This window comes from Hakea prostrata, chromosome 9 (assembly GCF_041222555.1).
Source record: "Hakea prostrata isolate BN-2017 chromosome 9, UWA_Hpros_2, whole genome shotgun sequence".
In the NCBI taxonomy this organism is placed as follows: Eukaryota; Viridiplantae; Streptophyta; class Magnoliopsida; order Proteales; family Proteaceae; genus Hakea; species Hakea prostrata.
The window spans coordinates 36,997,635-37,017,156 of record NC_142608.1 but is presented as its reverse complement, the minus strand read 5'-3'; the positions used below and the strand labels follow the sequence as shown (position 1 = coordinate 37,017,156).

At 38.5% G+C, this 19,522-nt stretch overlaps 1 protein-coding gene across 3 annotated transcripts; it reads left to right on the top strand.

Moving 5' to 3' along the window:
• Positions 1-2,238: 2,238 nt before the first annotated feature.
• Positions 2,239-13,058, top strand: LOC149005186 (ATP-dependent zinc metalloprotease FTSH 2, chloroplastic-like). 3 transcript variants are annotated; one of them, XM_089167905.1, is made up of 5 exons: positions 2,239-2,421; positions 3,019-4,209; positions 4,312-4,625; positions 12,186-12,426; positions 12,583-13,058. In XM_089167905.1, the coding sequence occupies exons 2-5, from the start codon at positions 3,019-3,021 to the stop codon at positions 12,922-12,924; spliced, it is 2,088 nt and encodes a 695-aa protein (XP_089024031.1). In that variant the 5' UTR covers positions 2,239-2,421; the 3' UTR covers positions 12,925-13,058. The 3 variants fall into 3 exon arrangements, with proteins under 3 accessions (XP_089024031.1, XP_089024030.1, XP_089024029.1); XM_089167904.1 differs by having other exon boundaries at positions 3,009-4,209; XM_089167903.1 differs by having other exon boundaries at positions 2,240-2,421; positions 3,014-4,209.
• Positions 13,059-19,522: the final 6,464 nt, after the last annotated feature.

Below are 19,522 nucleotides of genomic sequence, written 5' to 3'. Positions count from 1 at the left end.
TCCAACCTTGGCTGGATTAGGTAGGGTTTGGGTTTCGGGATTTAAGTCCCTAGGATAAAACTGGGTTTAGACTGACCCAACTCAACTTGGGTGACACCCTTTGAAGAGCCATTCTAAAGAGAGGATCCAAACCTGATTGCCTTTGCCTTGGACCCTATTGAACTATCCATAAACCAGTGAGAACCAAGTGAGTTAGAGGATTGTGAAGGGAATGAAAGATCATACAACGACAACAACAACAATAAGTTTTGTCCCAACTAAATGGGGTCGGCTACATGGATTCTTGCCCTCCAATCAATTCTGTTCGAGGTCATGCTAGATACAAGGCCTAAGCTATACATATAATTTCTCACCACTTCTCTTAAGGTTATCTTAGGTCTACCCCTAACTCTTCTAATTCTTTCAAGGGTAATTTTCATCTGGACCCCCTTAGGTCTGACCTATGTCATTTTTAGTCCAAAAAAATTGAAACTTTGCATCTACCTCCCCTGTACTATAGAAAAAAAAATCAATGTAAGGATAAATTATCACATTTATGACCAATTTGCCCTTATTATTATTTTTTTAATTTAAAATTTTAACACGTTTACATTTCGTTAACCTCGCGCTTCTCTTCGTCTTCGTCTCCGTCTACCACTGATGTCAGGTGAGTTGCAGAGTTGAGAGCGGAGCAATTCGCACGAACCACTCCATTTTTCCCCGTCAGGACGTTAAGTTGTCCCATCTTAATCATGCCTCGAACGATTTTCTCCAAAAACAGTTCCTCATCTTTTGCGAAGCTGACGACGATGTCCTTGGTTCTACTGTCCGTGTAAAGATCCTGATCAGGGGTGAAGAGTCCCTGTCGCTTCACCAGGTTAACGAAATACTTGTTGTCGAAGAAGTTGGGTGTACGGACATCTATGTAGGTGGTGACGTTGGGACCGGATTCTGGGCAGATGGTCTTCAGGTCCTTTGCAAATTCGTCTTCCAGGTAGGATCTTAAATTAAACACTACACAGAAAACCCATGGATTCATCACTAAATCCAAAAGAAGAAGAAAAAAAAAAAAAAAAAAAAAAAAAAACAAAAGAAGAATGGATTAGAATCCTTTGAGATAAGATTGTCTTGTCTAGGAATCTTTACTGTCGTAGACGGATTCATCAATTTTTTGAAAGTTTTGAAAGTTCATTGGGGATTGGACGTTCAAAACTAGGTTGATCGGAAAGCCTTGCACTTTTGGAAGAAAGACAATGTTCATTTCCAGTGAGAATCCATTCAAAAAATGTTGCTTTGTGTAGTTCCATGAACACAGTTCTCAATCAATCCTTCGGCATCCAAATTGATCTCTTTCGCATTTGATTTAATCTTTGGGATAGGCGACCGGTTAGATTTCCAGTTGGAGAAATGGCCTATCTAAGACTTGAAATGAAGGCAAACTGGGTGGAAGACGATGGGATTTCTTCTTGTCTAGGATTCCTCACTGTCGCCAGACGGATTCATCATTGCATGATTCACAGAACACACCAGAGGAATCCATTTCCTAATTTTGTGAGTTGTACACAGGGATAGCAGCACTAAAACCTCATTGATTTATCACCACGCTGCTTGTATTAGAAATATTATATGCCCCACGCGAACCAGGAGTGTATCCATACACCGATTTGGCTAGAGAAGCTGCTCCAGGGTTTACAAACTGAGCACCATTTGCAGATCTTCTAAGCACATTAGAGTAACTCGCCGGAGCAGCTACCACGACAGACGGGCCGAAGCTTTCGCAACAGAGTCAAATTTTTAGGTTACCTAGGCTATTAAATTTTAGCGGTAGTTGGAGAGGGTGTATGTAAAAATTTTAAATTAAAAAAATTAATAATAAGGGCAAATTGGTCAAAAAAATGATAATTTGTCCTTATATTGATTTTTTTTATAGTACACGAGAGGTAGATGCAAAGTCTCAATTTTTTTGGACTAAAAATGACAAAAACCAAACCTCAGGGTCAGATGCAAAGTCTCAATATGGATTATATCACTAAAGATCCAGATTTTTTTATTTTCTTGTCAAAAAAAGATATGATTCTTGCGTAGGCCCAAGTGAAAGACGGATCTCTTCTTGGCCTTCGTCATCTTCCCAACTTAAAGAGAGGCAACGGTGAATTTCTATAAGCCGCAATTTCACTTCTTAAATAATTTCAGTGGATGGGAGTTGGTATACGTGGTTACATTTATGAAGCTAGGAAGGCCAATAAGGAGGAAAATATCGAAGTGTTAGGACTGAACAAAAGCGATTGAGCGTTAAACACGTATGCAATTTCCAAACCACATTGACTACCTCCCTCTATAATCCATATACCTCCCTTCCCATCTCTCCACCCTTGGGAGCTCAATCAGCGAATATCGTCATTTTGGTCCTGAAGAATCTCCGTTGCGCTATCCTTCACAAAGGTAACGTTCTATCTCATCTCTTCCCAATTTGAAATCTGAACGTGCATCCGTTTCACTTGCTCCTGCTAGGTACGTATGAGACTGGTGTAAAATATGAATTACTTGGATTTATTGGGTGCCTGATATAAGCCCCCGAATCAGACTGTTTAAACTTTTCGTAGACATATATGCTAGGGTGGAGAAGAGGACTAGTTAGTTATACCCAAGATGTCCCGGTAGGATGGGCTATTACCATTTTACACTGCTAGCAACTGCGCTAGGAGTGTTTCTCGATTCCATAATTTGAAGAAACCGACACCCAGAATTGAATAATCCCAAGACCGTTCTTTGATAGTAAGGATAAACCTTTTACCCAAAAAAAATAAAATGAATTAGTGAGGATAATTCTCCTCTCGAGTTTTTGTCGGAGTTTTATTATCCAGTGAATAATTAATCTATTCGTAATTTCTGTTCTCTGGTTGGTTTCGGTTTCCTCTACCTTGCCATTCAATACTCTGCAATTGATGGAATTCTCTGTATTCATTCTCTGTATTCCTAACACCAACCTCTGTATTCTTTGTTTATGTTTGCTTAATTTTCCTCTGAAGTGCAGCTTAGATGGCTCCGTCACCAGCAACCATTGTTGCCAATGGGGTATCTACTTGCAGCACTAAATTTAGTCTGGCCAAAGAAATCTATGGGAGGAATTGTTTGCTTCCTTCAACTGGGTTGTCCTCGTTGGCCAAGGGATCCAAATCGATCTTGGTAAAAGCGTCTTTGAATCAGAGACAGGTTGAAGGGAGAAGAGGTATTCTAAAAGTTTTGCTAGGAAATGCGGGACTTTTACCTGCTTTGTTGGGTACTGGGAATGCTTATGCTGACGACCAAAGTGTATCGTCTTCACGGATGTCTTACTCGAGGTTTTTAGAGTATTTGGATAAAGATAGGGTGACGAAAGTAGATGTTTATGAGAATGGGACCATTGCCATTGTCGAAGCCATTTCGCCTGAGTTGGGAAACCGTTTGCAGCGAGTGCGGGTGCAGCTTCCTGGACTCAGCCAGGAGCTCCTTCAGAAATTCAGACAGAAGAATATTGATTTCGCAGCACACAGTGCTCAGGAAGATTCTGGTTCTCTTTTGTTTAACTTGATTGGAAATTTGGCATTCCCTCTTATACTTATTGGGGGTTTGTTCCTTCTGTCAAGGCGTTCATCTGGAGGAATGGGCGGGCCTGGAGGTCCTGGTGGCTTTCCTTTTGCCTTTGGGCAATCCAAAGCCAAGTTCCAAATGGAACCGAACACTGGTGTCACATTCGATGATGTTGCTGGGGTAGATGAAGCAAAACAGGATTTTATGGAAGTTGTGGAGTTCCTGAAGAAACCAGAGAGATTCACAGCAATTGGTGCACGTATTCCTAAAGGTGTTCTTTTAATTGGTCCTCCAGGAACTGGAAAGACTTTGCTTGCCAAAGCTATTGCTGGTGAGGCAGGTGTCCCATTTTTCTCTATTTCAGGTTCTGAATTCGTTGAGATGTTTGTTGGTGTTGGTGCTTCCCGTGTTCGTGATCTCTTCAAAAAGGCAAAGGAGAATGCTCCTTGCATTGTGTTTGTGGATGAAATTGATGCAGTTGGTCGGCAAAGAGGAACCGGGATTGGAGGAGGTAATGATGAAAGGGAGCAGACCCTCAATCAGCTTTTGACTGAAATGGATGGTTTTGAGGGCAACACTGGTATCATTGTGATTGCGGCAACCAACCGTGCTGATATCCTTGACTCTGCCTTACTGAGGCCTGGGCGCTTTGACAGACAGGTAGGTAGCCAGCATGTCTATTTCCCCTGTCCATCAATGCCTTGATGGAGCTGCTTTTAACTTCTGGGAAACATTTGATATCTGCTTTCTTCTCCATATCAGGTGTCTGTTGATGTTCCAGATGTTCGTGGACGGACTGAAATTTTAATGGTTCATGCGAGCAATAAGAAGTTTGACGAGGATGTTTCCCTCGAGGTGATAGCCATGAGAACACCTGGTTTTAGTGGAGCAGATCTTGCAAACCTCTTAAATGAGGCTGCTATATTGGCTGGTCGTCGTGGAAAGACTGCGGTATCATCCAAGGAGATTGATGACTCAATTGATAGGATTGTGGCTGGAATGGAGGGAACAGTAATGACAGATGGGAAGAGCAAAAGCTTGGTGGCATACCATGAAGTTGGTCATGCTATTTGTGGGTAATTTTCTCATTTATTGAATCATGATTTCTACTACCACTTGCTGGAATTATTTCATGTCAGAGAAGCGATGAGAAAGGATATGTGCGTAACTTAGGCCTTTTATTTAGTATGCCTCAAATAGAGCTGATTGGAAAGCAAGGATCAATATAGCCAGCCCCATTTTGTTGGTAACAGGCTTCTTGTTGTTGGTTTTGTTTTTGTGTTCACTGGCTACTCAAACTGGGGATCTCGTAGTACCATCAACTTGTGAGCAACTGAGATTGCCTTTGGTTTCATGCTAGTTCCATTACTTTATTGATTAAACAATATCAGCACCTGGCATCATCTGGTGAACTGATAGTTCCTTCCTGCGATAGATTTCCGAATTTCCTGCATCACAACTAGTAAATCAAACTATTTTGGAATTTACCTGCATCACAACTACTAAATCAAACATTTGTTATCCATTACTTTAGAGACAGCAAAACAGAATAATCTGTCTTAGACATCTAGAGTCCATTATGCATTTGAATAGGCTTCCTAGTCAAGTGTTAATATATCATGGCGGTTCTAGAAATCCTTTGTTACACGGAGATGTAGATAAATTGGTAAAACATTTTAGGTACTTGATATATTTGCTTGAATTGCTATTATGAGTAGCAAATAACTTTATAGGTAAATCAGAGGTAGTCTTGAGTTTTTAGAATAGGAATTGTTGGTTTAGAAAAGATGTCATGTTTAGCAAATTGATTTATGTGGTTGATCCAATGCACGGATTTCCATAATTTGTGTTGGGAAAATCAATTGTGGTAGAATGGCTTAAACTAATCAGTGTGATCCCAAGCCCTTTATTTATCTGGAGTGAAAAAGACCACTATTATATATAAGTACCCTTAACTCGGGCAATAATAAATAGAAAATTGCATGAACCAAAACTCCTAATAGAATTGAACTCCTAATGGAACTCAACCAACACTTCCCCTCAAGTTGAGGCATAGATGTTAGTAATGCCATTGCCTACAATAGTAAGTAAATCTCCTTCCTTCAAACCCTTAGTGAAAATATCAGCCACTTGGTTTTGAGACCTTACAAAAGACACTAGATCAGCTCTTATTCCGGTTTTCCTTTGACAAAAATCTATTAATTTCAATGTGCTTAGTTCGATAATGTTGTATAGGATTATTGGTAATATTAATGACAACCTTGTTGTCATAATACAACATCATAAGGTTAGGAACTTGAACTCTAGTATATTTTAGTAGACCTTTCAACCATATTAGCTCACAAACTCCACGAACTATAACTCTATATTCAGCTTTTGTGCTGGATAAACTACCACATTCTGTTTCTTATTTCTCTAAGTAACTAGATTACCTCCAACAAAGATATAAGAACTTAAAATTGACTTCCTATTAGGAGACCCAACTGAATCTGCATCAGTGTATATGCTTCTACCCTTAGATTATCAATGGGTGACAAAAGTATTTTTCTTTTAGGAGTTTCCTTCAAATGCTGCAATATTCTGGTAACAGCCTTCATATGAGTTGAATATGGATAATGCATGAGCTAGATCACTATCCTTACGGTATAAGCAATATCTAGCCTTGTTGGGGACAAGTAAATAAGCTTCCCTACTAGCATTTGATATCTTCCTTTGTCCACTAGTTCTCCTTCCTCCTTAAGTTTAGCTCCAACCTCAATAGGGGTATTAACTGTTTCACACCCCAACATTCCTACTTCTGATAATAAATTTAGAACACACTTCCTCTGGGATAGGTATATACCCTTCTTTGATCAAGCCACCTTAATTCTTAGGAAATACTATAACTTCCCTTGATCTTTAAAGTTTAATCTCAATCTTTTGCCAAAAAAATCCTTCAACATTTATGTTTCCTCACCATTATTCCCTATGATGACAATATCATCCACATAAACAACGAGTAATGCAATATTGGTGTTTGACTTCTTGATAGACAGTGTATGATCAATGTTGCTTTGCTTGTACCTAATAGATGTCACTACCTTCTGCAGGGTCCAAACTAGCATCTAAGAGATTGTTCCAACCCATAAATTGATCTTTTCGAGTGACAAACTTTTCTTTCAATATTGTCATCAGAGAAACCATATGGGATCTCCATATAGACTTCCTCCTCCAACTCCCCATACAAGAAAACATTTTTTTACATCTAGTTGGTGCTAGTTCTAGTTGTAATTCACAACTATAGACACAAAACTAACAATGTTCAGTTATGCAACAGAGGCAAAAGTCTCTTAATTATCAGTCCTATAGGCTTAGGTAAACCCCTTTGCTACTAGTTTAAACTTCAACCTGTTGATTGATCTATCCATATTCAATTGAACAACTAACACCCATTTATAGCCTATAATTTTTTTTTTCTGGAGGAAGTGTAACCAGCTCTTAAGTATCATTTTTCTTCATTGTTTGCATTTCCTTTACCATAGCTTCCTTCCATCTCTTATTAGCATAGGCTTCCTGCCAACTTTTAGGAACAAAAATAGATGATAGAGAAGATATAAAATCATGGTAAAGAGTTAAACAAAGAGTCGTAAGAAACATGTTTAGCTCTGGGATGCTGAGTACAAGATCTAACTCATTTTCTAACACTAATAGGAAAATCAAAAGAAGATGCTTTTGGGGAACAATATAGTCTGATTTTGGAGCAAGGGACTGATTTCACCTTATCCATCCACCTACTTTGTTCGATTGCAATTCCTCATTTGATAAGTCTGCACCACCTTATTATGGTAAATCTTGTTTTGAAAGACTTCAATAGTGTGCCTCACAAGAATGGTTCCCCTTGACCAAGTTCTTCACATGGCTCGGAAAACAGAGGGGGATAATTAGAGTCCTCAGATATACTGGCCAAGTCTCCCCCAGTTAGGAAACTCTTCTTGAACTCCTAAGTTATGTTGTGGTGGTGTGTGGGGGTCTATGTGTGTGGTAAGAAGGTCTAGAGTTATAAAATAACACCTCTGCTTTTGGACTTTCCCCTTGGAGAGGTGTATAGTACGAACGAAACTCATTAAAAATTACATCCATGAACACAATGGTTTTCCTAAAAGGAGGGTGATAACATTGGTACCTCTTCTAAGTAGAAAAATACCCCAAAAATATGCAGCGTAGGCTGTGGGGGGCCAATTTACTTTGGTGGATTGTGATTTTGGCAACATATGCATTTAAATTTTTTTGGGGGAATAACAAATTAACATTTTCGCTTAAAAATCTCATTAGGACATTTAAAACCAAGTATTCTACTGGGCATCCTATTTATAAGGTAAGACACAATGAGTATAGCATCTCTCCAGTATTGGTCAAGGACATTCATAGCAATTAGAAGAGAATGGGCTATCTTTAATAGATGTCGGTTCTTCCTTTTGGCAACCCCATTTTGGGCAGTTATATCAACACAACTAGTTAGTGTATCATGCGAGAGTTAAAGAGATATCTTTGAAATTTACCATCGATATATTTTGTATCATTATCACTGTAAAGGATATTTACAGTGGCATTGATTTTTAATCATACTACAAAAATCATGAAAACATCAGGAAACTTCATTTTTTTTTGTTTTAAAAGATAAATTCACGTAGAACGAGAGTGACATTCAACAAAAGTAACAAAATATCTATAGCTAGTAATAGACACACATCGGCAATGGTCTCACACATTAGTATGAATTAACACAAAAGAATATACTTTTTATTATGAAGAGAAGGTAAATTAGTAGAACGAGTCTACTTCACAAAATTGCAAGCCTCACAAAAAAAATTGTCCTTATTACAAGAAGAAACTAAATTAGGAAATACTTTCTTAAGAGTTCATAGAGTTGGTGACCTAGTCTACGATGCCACTGATGAATGTCTGACATACCGAATGGACCTGATGAGAAGATGCAACCAAAGAAGAAGTGGATCCTCCAATCGGTTCCAGTAGATAAAGTCCATCATCTAGTTTGTCACCTCCAATCTCCTTCCTTGCTACCAAATCCTGAAAGACATAGTAAGATGGAAAATATGTTCACTTTACAATTCAAGTCATGTGTAAGACTACTAATAGAGGGCAAGTTAGAAAAAGTAGGGACATGTAAAACCTTAGACAAATAAAGTGATGGAGAATGCTGAACAGTCCCTTTTCTAGCAACGGAAAAATAAGAGTCATTAGGAATTTGAACTTTATCCTTCCTGGAAGCTGGAAGAATAATGTAAAAAAAAGAGAGGATGAACTTGTCATATGATTTGTGGCTTTTGTATCAACGATCGAAGGAGTAGAAACCGAAGAAACATAAAAGCCTGTAAAAGTGTTACTTGAAGTAGCAAGGCAAGTTTTGGTATGGGTGGTGGGGGAAGCGGTAGTAGAGGTTGCTCCAGTAGTAGAAGAATGTAGAATATGTCGTAGAGTAGCTAATTCCTCATATGAAAAACCAATGTCTGCTGAGAGGGTGTTGTGAGAACACTCTCATAAATATTACCCTTTGGTTTTTCCCTTATTTGTGCCCTTTTCTGCTCAAAATCAGTAGGTTTCACATTGAGCTTCCAACAGTTGCCCTTGTTATGATATGGTTTGTGACAGTGCTCACATTGGACAATCTCCTTGATCGAACCAGATTTGGTGCTAACAAATTGTAAGGCTGGTTTCTCCATAATAGGAACATGAAGCATGGCTAATCAACAGCCTTCCTCACGCTGAACAAAGGCATAAAACTGTATTAGTGAAGGAAAGGGAGAATGACTCAATACTCGTACCCTAATTTGATCATACTCCACATTCAAAGCATTCAAGAAGTCATATACCCGAATCTTATCAACGTGCTTCCTTTAGGGCCTATTTGGTTACATGAGTCTGGAGATTTCAAATATCTAGAGATTTCAAATCTATAAATTGTAAATCTATGGCGTCATAATTTATAAAATTAATTGTTTAGTTAACCGAATATGTGGAATGAAATCTATGATTTTTGTGAATGCGCTAATGTTTAGCATTTTTATAGTAGGGATGAAATCTTTAGATTTCACCCTATACGTTTTTAGTGTAAAAGGATGAATTTCTACATTTCATGAATCTAGAGATTTTCACAACCAAACGGGTATAAATCTCGCATTCATGAATCCAAAGATTTGAAATCTTTGGATTCATGTAACCAAACAGGCCCTTAAGTAGTCACATCATCTAGATTAGTGGGTTGATAATCCCCAAAATGGTCCAACTTCCGCCAGGAGATCGCAACTTAACATAATATTGGGGCACAACAGTTCGTTTTGGGTAGTCTCATGAAGTTTCTTCTGTAACTGGTAAACCTATGCATCATTCCCTAATTGTCCATATATTTTTGTAGTAGCCTTCCAGATTTGGGCTATGGTATCAAGTAAAAGGTATCATCCACCGGGAATATTTGGATTCATGGAATTCAAAAGGAACGATATAATAAGAGTAGTTATTTAAGATCCATTTATCCTGAGAAACACCTGTGGTGGTAGGCTTGATAGTAGTGTCTGTAATGTGTTCAACAAGTCCTCTTCCAACAATAGATAGGTGTGTAGATCGAGACCAGATCGAATAATTTGTTCCATCATTCTTACCGAAAGAATAGCAAGAGGGGGATTATTTTCGGAGCTAGTGAGAGCAGTAGTACCATCGATGGTTGCCAAATTTTCAAAATTTTTTTTGTTGTTCTTTAACTTTCACCCTTTTGAAACAATTGAAAGATCGCAAAATTGAATAGCTTGACCACTCAAATAAATCTAGGGATTTATTATTATTATTTTGGTAGAACTGTAGGTTAGGAGGGATTGAGACCATGGTTTGGTTAGGATCTTGATCTCGTTGGCTAAGTATTCTTCCCCTCCCCCCGCGTGATGGATTTAAAGGCTGTAGCAGAAAACGATAGAGAAAGAAAAGGAAAAGGAGAGGTTCAATAGCGGAAGAGGAGGGTTTTCTAGTTCGATGATGGAGAAAGTTTAATGACTCTATGGTTAGGCTGCAGAAAACGATAGAGAAAAAAAGAAGAGGAGATTCAGAGGGTTATATTCTGGTATTTTAGGTTCAGGTTGCAAGTAATAGAGAAAAAAGGATAGCAGTGATGAGGTTCAGGCGATGTACGGTTGTAGACGACGGTCTTCTGCAGTGGTTTTATGATGGTGATAGTTGCAGGGGAAGAGGTAAGAGAGATCAACGAGCTTCTTGTTGCTTCATTTCTGAGAATCGAACTTCTTTTTTTCTGAATTTTTTTTTCTTTTTTCTTCTTCCCTAATCAATTTTTGGCTCTGATACCATGTTGGGAAAATCAATTGTAGTAGATTGGCTTGGATTGATCAGTGTGATCCCAAGCCCTTTATTTATAATTTAGTGAAAAGAGCACTATTACATAAATACCCTTACTTGGCAACACGAAATAGAAAATTACATGAACCAAAACTACTAATAGAATTGAACTCCTAATGGTCAACCAACAATTTGTGATCCTCTTGGAGGCTTTCGGAAGGGGTGCTACGACAATAAACATGTTTGGGTGTTGGTCTTGAGTGAAAATCCTGTTCAGTCTCATTGTTAATATGCAGCTGGAATTGATATTAATATTAATAAATAACAGTATAACGGAGGAAAAGAAGTAAGCATAATATATGTAGGCATCACCATTACTGAGCTCCGGTTGAGAGAAATTATGAGTAAGCAAGTCATGGGTTGTATCATTCTTCTTGTTTCGTGTGAAATCTCATGCTAATGAAATAAGTTGTACCTGATCTCTGTCTCTGTATTCTATTTATCCTTTATCCTGGTTCTGCACATCCATTCCGTCTCCCTTACAGCATCCTTTTATTCAAAGTAATTTTGACTGTGTAGTGATTCAGTTGCACCCGATTTTTATCATAACCTTTGAAGTTAACTGCCTATCATCACTTCTTGGTAGACATTAAAGTAGATGCTTGATTTTTTGCCTGACAAAGGTTTCTGCATGATTCAAACAGATGTGGCACATTTTTGTGCACAAAAATCATATACTTAATGAAGGAAAATAATTGTGTTTATAGTAGCATTTAAATCTCCTGCATTCCCCGTGTTTTTCCTTTGTAATGGTTTCAGCTTTTGATCAATAAATAGTGTTCCATTGTCTGCTGAAAGTGATAGTAATGTCTCATCTGATTATGTTCTATTGGACTTGAGGAAACTTCTTGTGTCAGTTCTGCCGGTCCCTTGGGCAGGCTGAACGAATGGTCCTTAATAGCAGAATTGTATCAGTAGTTGGCCACCTTTGAGTTGCTGTCATATTAATATTTTGCCATGAACGTGGAAACCTCCTCACCTCCTCACACGGGCAACAAATTTGCTTTTAAGCTCAATTGCTCTGAATGAACTCTGTGGATGTTGAGCTGTTTATTGCCTTGCGTTGTTATGAGAGTGATGTTTCTGTTCATTGGTTAAAAGTTAAATTTTACAGCTACTCCTTCAGTTTCGTAGGAAACTTCAGACTATTTGTGCTTGTGACTAGGTTTCTGTTCGGATACAGATGTGTACTTTCACACTACTAATATCATGATTCATTTTGTCTGTTATTTCTATAGAACTTTGACGCCTGGACATGATCCTGTACAAAAGGTCACATTAATTCCACGTGGCCAAGCACGGGGCCTGACATGGTTCATCCCTGCAGATGACCCAACCCTGATCTCTAAGCAGCAATTGTTTGCAAGAATTGTTGGTGGACTTGGTGGGAGAGCTGCTGAGGAAGTGATCTTTGGTGAACCTGAGGTGACCACGGGTGCTGCTGGAGATTTGCAGCAGATCACCGGTTTGGCCAAGCAGGTTAGTGAAATACTTGTACCATGTGTTGACATTGTCTTCTTGTTGAAAAGCACGTATACAGAGTCAATTTCTAGATATCAAGGCAGTGGAAATTTGTTCTTAGTACTGCTAATTGCTTTGATCTCCTTTACTTGACATGGACTGTCTTTCTTGCAGATGGTAACCACATTTGGTATGTCAGAAATTGGACCCTGGTCACTCATGGACTCGTCAGGACAAAATGGAGATGTTATAATGAGAATGATGGCGAGGAATTCAATGTCAGAAAAACTTGCTGAAGACATTGATGCTGCCATCAAGCAAATCTCTGACAGTGCATATGAGATTGCTTTGACTCATATACGAAACAACCGTGAGGCTATGGATAAGATTGTGGAGGTCCTCCTTGAGAAAGAAACAATGAGTGGGGATGAATTCCGAGCAATTCTGTCTGAATTCGTGGAACTTCCTGCTGAAAATAGGGTCACTCCTTCAGCACCGACTCCTGTCGCTGTGTAAATAACACACTCATTAGTAAATGTGATTACACCCTTCTATATTTTCAGAGACTGGAAACGCAATTGACCAAGTCCACCATGATGTTTTTGTTTAGATGCACTAATCTTTATAATATGCGCCCGTTTTTAAGTTCAGCCTTGGATTTGTGTTTCTTCGCTTGCAGCTAGCACCTTTATAGATATATTGTCCTGCATCTTCGTTATGCCGAGTTACATGTTGGTCAACTTTTCAGACAGAAGCTTCATATTGGGGAAATTTGCTAGCTTGTGTCAGAGCAGCTTACAGCCATTCCTGTACTATATAGTGGATGTGCAATCTAGCAAATGGGATCAATTATCTACACACTGCTGGTACATGTCACGTCTCCTTCAGAGCTTCTCTTCCCTTATTAATAATTTGATTTCCTTTATATATGCCTATGCTCTGACAGGCTTGATTATTACAAATTCCAACACACAGAAATACTGAAGAACAGAAATGAAATTAATAGCTGTAGTGGATTCATATGCTCTTGGGCAGTTTCAAAATCTAACCAACAAATGAGTGAAAATTTTTGTTCATACCCAGAATTGGCCCCAGAAAGGGCGTCTTCGACATCCAATCAACAGAATAATTGCAATCCTGTATACTTGACAAAATTGAATGAACCATTCACTCCAGACGCCTCTAAATTTTCTGCAATTAGTTTCGTGAACCTCTCTTGAGCCACTTGATTAGACTCAAGGAAGGAAATAGCCAATGCCAAATCGGATTCAACGGCAAGTGGAAGTTTCCCTAAGTCCACTGCCAACCCAATACCCTCTTTAATTACCAGCAATTATGCTTCAAGAGCAAAGCATTGCTTCGATCCGATTTGCAAAGCATCCTTTAAATCCACCTTCATGATCACGCAAAAGTCAAAACATCTGCAATGCAAGCAATTCTCTCTGTCTCTCTCTGTGCACCTTCACGTGCAAATTGACTAACTTCCCCCCAGGTATGGTGGCAGTAGATTGAAGGCAAATAATAATAACAAAGTTTCTACCCCTAATATTTTTTTAAAAAGAATATACCATAATATTAATTTCTTAGCCCCAAAAAATTGAAAAGCCCAACACATTTGTAATGTCAATATCAGAGTGAAACTCAACAATCTTTAAGATTGCAAAAAGCCTCAATGATTAATTATGTACCGATCTTTTTTTGTAATTTCCCTTTCAATATATAGAATCATAGAGTTTGTAAAAGAACCATCTTCCATCTTCTTCCACAATTCAGTATTAATAGTCCTCATGGAAAAAATTGTTCGCTCTGGAGTTTCTGTAAAAATTAAAATAATCAAGAATGTAATCAATCCATAACCAAGTGAGTAGACGTCAAATCTTATTGATGAAGTTGTCAAATAACCTAAAAGCTAATTTTTTACAATGACCTTTCTACCCATAGTCTTTACCGTTAATTTTTTTTTTTAATTAGGGAAATTAACACTGATATTTCACACATGAAAATCTGTACTGAAATTACAAAAACTCAGCCGGCGCGGGCCACGGCCCGGCCCTAGGAAAGCTCCACCACTTATAAGACCATAAGGCAGTAAATTGGAATCTATCATTTCTCATGCAATTAAAATAGAGCAACCTTGCTGTCATTGACACTGTTGGTTGGTCAGGCTTGGTCGCTCTGATCAACCAAGGTAACTGTATGGACAGAATCCCTAGTTTTTTTTATCTAAAACTCAACTTTCGGGATTTGAAACACTCCAAAATTTCAAGGAAAATTCTAAAATAGTACTAAGGTTATCTAGCAGTTTAAGCATCAACAATGGCCATTGAAATAGAATTTTAATTTAATCATAAACTAGGCTTCTATTGAAATCAATCCGCAGATTCTACGGAAAGGATAGAGAGAATAAGGATTCACTCTAGGAAGAAAAGAATAATAGATCATAGTTAAAAACTACCTTAGGCATGAATCTAACATGCTTTAGAAATCAAAACTTAGATTGATCACACATTCATGAAGTTCACACAACCTCTCTCCCTAAAATCAAACTGTGTAGATCACAGAAACATTAGAGTGAATGGAGATTCACTCTAAACTATAGAGATTGAAGAAGAGGCCATTGCAATGATACAAGACATTCTTCTTAATCATAGAGATAAGAAGAAATCAACAAGAGAGTAGATCAAAGAGAGAGTATGAGTGATTACCAACCTTAAAGAACAAGATTCGCCGAAGAACTTTGGTAATTGGTTGAGGATCTTCCAAAGCTCCAATGTGAGTGCTTAAGAGTGGCTTTCCACGTTCTCTAGACACTTTAGAACATTATGGGGCAGTTTAACATGAAGTTATAATATATAGAGCTTCAAAAAGCTAAAAACACAGGGATTGACAAAACAACCCCTGTCACTGTTGGTCAGTCAGATTGACCAAGGTGATCGACCAACACTGATAGTAGGGCCAAAAATCAGGGTTTTGAACTCCAAACTTCAAATTTTCCAAAAGGGGCTTTTCCCAACTCAACCTAGAGACTTACCTAGCATTGAAGAACCTTCCAAAATGTATCAAACTAGGGTTCGAGTCCATCATACAAGCTCTTCATCAACAAGTTGCAACTTCTTCTCCAAGTCAGGTAAGGTTTCCATATAGGGAACTCCATCATCAGTCTCCATGGATTCTGAGTCAAACACCATGTCATCCACTGAGATGGCCCACAATTGTCTTCTACCTTCACTTCGGGTCTTTGGACCTACAAACAAATGAATTTCCGGATTAGGGTTTGGGCTGGATTTCACAATAAACGCTGGCACGCCAACACAAATCCAATAAGAAACTAAGCAAAAAGTTGAGAGTAGAGATGGAGGAGGGGGACAAAGAGAGAGAGAGAGAGGATCAAAAAGGGAAAAAAAGCTAGCACAGAAAGCTATTGGCAAAAACAAGGTAAACTTTTCAATTAAATCCTTAATCCTAAGTCTAAGAATATTGTTGTAAAACTAAGAGAATATTTGTCACACCCCACCCTTCGGTCTTGGTTATGCCAGACAACCCATGGGTGAGATCCATCATAGTATCCATGGTCTTACCATCAATAATAATAAATGCAAGAAATAGATAATCAAGAGCAAAAGCAAGTTCAAATAATTACTCAAAATGATTAAAGGAGTCCAAATACCCCAAAAAATGAATCAAAGAAAGAATCAAATGAAAGTAATCAAGTTTCAAAAGTTATCGAGTTCTGCGGAAGCAATAAAATAAACTAAATCAGTTTCTTTCTAGTAGATTTCTCTAAAGCTAAAGTATTCTCTTCTAAAATAGCAAGAAAGAAGGTTCTCCGGTTCTGTATCATTCTCTACCCATGAATGAGAACCCTCATGGACTAGCTATCACTGTTGGACTCCATTCCCTGACGCTATGGTCATCCACATATTGTTGGGGCGGATGCTCTCATGACTCCTCACGACTCCCTGACCGATCCTTAGATGTCCATGAGCCCCAACCCTAACATATGCAACCCTATCATTGTATGATCAATAGTGGACCATTGAGTCTCCGCACAGACTGGTTACCATTGCAGAATGAAATAGAGTCACATCACCATTATCATGGGTCATCCGGTTTCAATTTCCCTACCAAAAGGGTAGTAGCATGTAAGGGTTTCTAGACCTCCTAGGTATGTCATCTAGCAGTCATGATAGTGCTAGAGGCATCAATGAGTATGTGTCACAAACCACAACCCTCTGATATCTCAAGCAATGGATACCCAATTGGATACCCTTTCATCACAACTACATCACATCATCCACTATCATAACATAATCATTCATTCAATATCATAAAGTGTTAAAGTATATAAAAACATCATATACAATGTACATTCAACATTAATTCAATGACTTATACAACTATAGCAAGTTATATGAACAATGGAGAGTGTAAGAAATATATCATTTGTCATATAGCATGTCATTATATATAAATAAGAAAGTGTGTCCTTACTTGTAAATATGTAAAATCTTACTAGAATGCAATTAAACTTCGACCTCAATACTTCCAGTAAACTCAGAGAATATCTAAACATAGAGTTGCAAAAATATATAGAAGACATGAGTCAAATCAGAGCAAAGACAAACTTCATAGAGCTACACTATGGTCGCTTGGGCCAATCAGTTGGGTCAAGCAACCGCCATAGGCGACCGCCCTTGTTACAAACAGTTTGTAAGTTCGAAATTATGACTTTCAATCATCCAATTCCAATCCGATTTCTGGATGATTTTAGTCCGAATTTCATTCTTAAGAAGTCTATAAAAAAAAATGTGCAAATCAGCAACCTAAAATTCTAAAGATTCATAATTCAATTCATCTCCTTTCATAGATCCTTCCTTTATTTGAATGCAAGGATCCGTTTTCGGACAGGATCTTTTCAAATTCATTGATAATGAATAGAACCAATACAATTTAGTCACTACTTATCAACATCCACCTAGCCGATACCCTATATGGCATACCCGAGTGTGTGATCAATAGCCCCAAAGATCAGTATTGAGGAAATCAACCTCCCATATTTCCAATAATATAATTAAGAACAAGACTAAGATCAAAGTTAATTCATATTAACTGAGAGATCAAGATAAGATTCAAAGAATAAACAATATAATCAGAGTGTAGAAAAAAGATACCAACAGAATAAATCAAATGTAGAGTGTAATGGAAAATCACTCTACAGTAGCAGTGGAAAAGTATATCGAAACTAAAAGAAGATTATTGTGAAATTCAACCCTATCCTAACCCTAACCCTGACCCAGAAACCCTGTTGTTTGTAGGTCCGCAGACCCGAAGTAAAGGAGGAAGCCAACTATGGGCCATCTCAGTGGAAGGCATGATTGTTGACCCAGAACCCATGGAAGTTCATGATGGTGTCCCATACTTGGAAGTTGTTCAGAACTAGAAAGGAAACTACACCTTGTTGAAGATGAGTCAAGTTGATGGACTTAAAGTATAGTTGGACATGATTCAAAGGCATTTTTCTATACTAGGTAAGCCACATGTTGTGTTGGGTTCTGCTCATTAGGTTTGGACTTGAGTTGGGCCTTCAATTCCCTGTCTTGGGCTTGCTGACGATTGGCTCGATCGATTGGGCCAATCAACCAATCAATCAATCAATCAACAGAGCCAGAAATCGAGAAAATCCTCTTTTTAGGGTTTTTAGCTCTCTATTTAAGTGAACTTCGTATTTCTTAGTATCCTATGTGTCAACATCCACCCACCCGGTAATCCATTGGGCATACCCGAATATGTGATCTACAGCCCCAAGGATCAAGTATCGAGCAACCATGCCTCCCACATACGCAATAACACAATCATGAACAATAATAATCAAGGTAAAAATATATAATAAAAGAATCATGAGTAAGATAAAACAGATAATCAGAGTGTGGAATAAAAATGATACCAAGTGTATAAAGATAATTCAAAAAGAGAGAGAGAGAGAGAGAGAGAGAGAGAGAGAGAGAGAGAGAGAGAGAGAGAGAGAGTGATCGGAAGTCACTTCCTTAATGGCAGCGGAAAGTAGATCATTCAAGTTAAGGTTACAAAACCAACTCCTAAAGAGTATATCAAGAAAGTTAAATTACAAATCCGGTCTTAAGAAAATCCAAAAAAATAACATTAACAAATGTTTCTTCAGTCACATATAGTATGTCCTCATAACTATAAATATCAGAAGTCCAGCACAGCTGCTCCCACACCAATGTCGAGCTAATCCTCTTCGGACACTCACCGAGATCTTCATAGTAGCCACTACCTTGAGGGTAGTATGACTCATCGTAGGGTGCCTCGAAGGACGTGCCATCAGTCTCTTCAAAACCTGTGGAATGGTCTAACAAAACAAATTCACAAAAAGGAATGAGTTCAAAAGAACTCAACAAGGCAGTTAATCCATAATACATAAACCATAGGATACAAGTCATAACATGATGCGAAATGATATGACACAGATGATGCAAATATGATTCTAACTTTACATATGCTAGTCTCTAGGGTAGACATGCTTTAAGTCATAGCACCATACTTCTTTGGGTAGGTCTCAAATCACTCTTCCCTCAACCATCTCGGTATCTTGGGTTCTCCGGTGGGAATTGGGTCCTGCATCCCTCGGGACAATCCATGGCTGGGGTTTAGGTCACCACTCTCTCACATCACCATTGGTATAGTATTGGCGCATGTCACAGTAAATCCTAGCCCAATGCAAGTCATCTACTCACTCATATCATGTCAGATCCAGATACGTCCATTCCTCACCCCGGGCGATCCTTTCCGGTATCCTACACACTAGAGTCACGGATATTACTCATCAGACTCATCAACCCCATTGGTCATCCACAAATAGTAGATGGGAAGCTCTCACGTCCTCTCACGGATATGACTCACCGGTTTCGAGTGCCTGTGAGCCCAAGTCTAGCTATTTGCAACCCTACCAATAATGGCCCCTTTCAGGTATCGGTAATATGATTTATGTTCCCTCATGGGTTGGTTACCAGTCTTGAGTGCCCATCAAACCATACCATTACCACAAGTCGTTCGGTCTCAATACCCTTTCGATTCGTGTCTGATACGACAGGGA

What these genes read in the sequence shown, in the direction of transcription:
- LOC149005186 (XM_089167905.1), top strand. Translation starts at nt 3,019, where the DNA reads ATGGCTCCGTCACCAGCAACCATTGTTGCCAATGGGGTATCTACTTGC. An exon ending in CTGGGCGCTTTGACAGACAG is followed by an intron (nt 4,210 to 4,311) that starts GTAGGTAGCCAG and finishes TCTCCATATCAG; the next exon opens with GTGTCTGTTGATGTTCCAGA. An exon ending in GTTGGTCATGCTATTTGTGG is followed by an intron (nt 4,626 to 12,185) that starts GTAATTTTCTCA and finishes TTATTTCTATAG; the next exon opens with AACTTTGACGCCTGGACATG.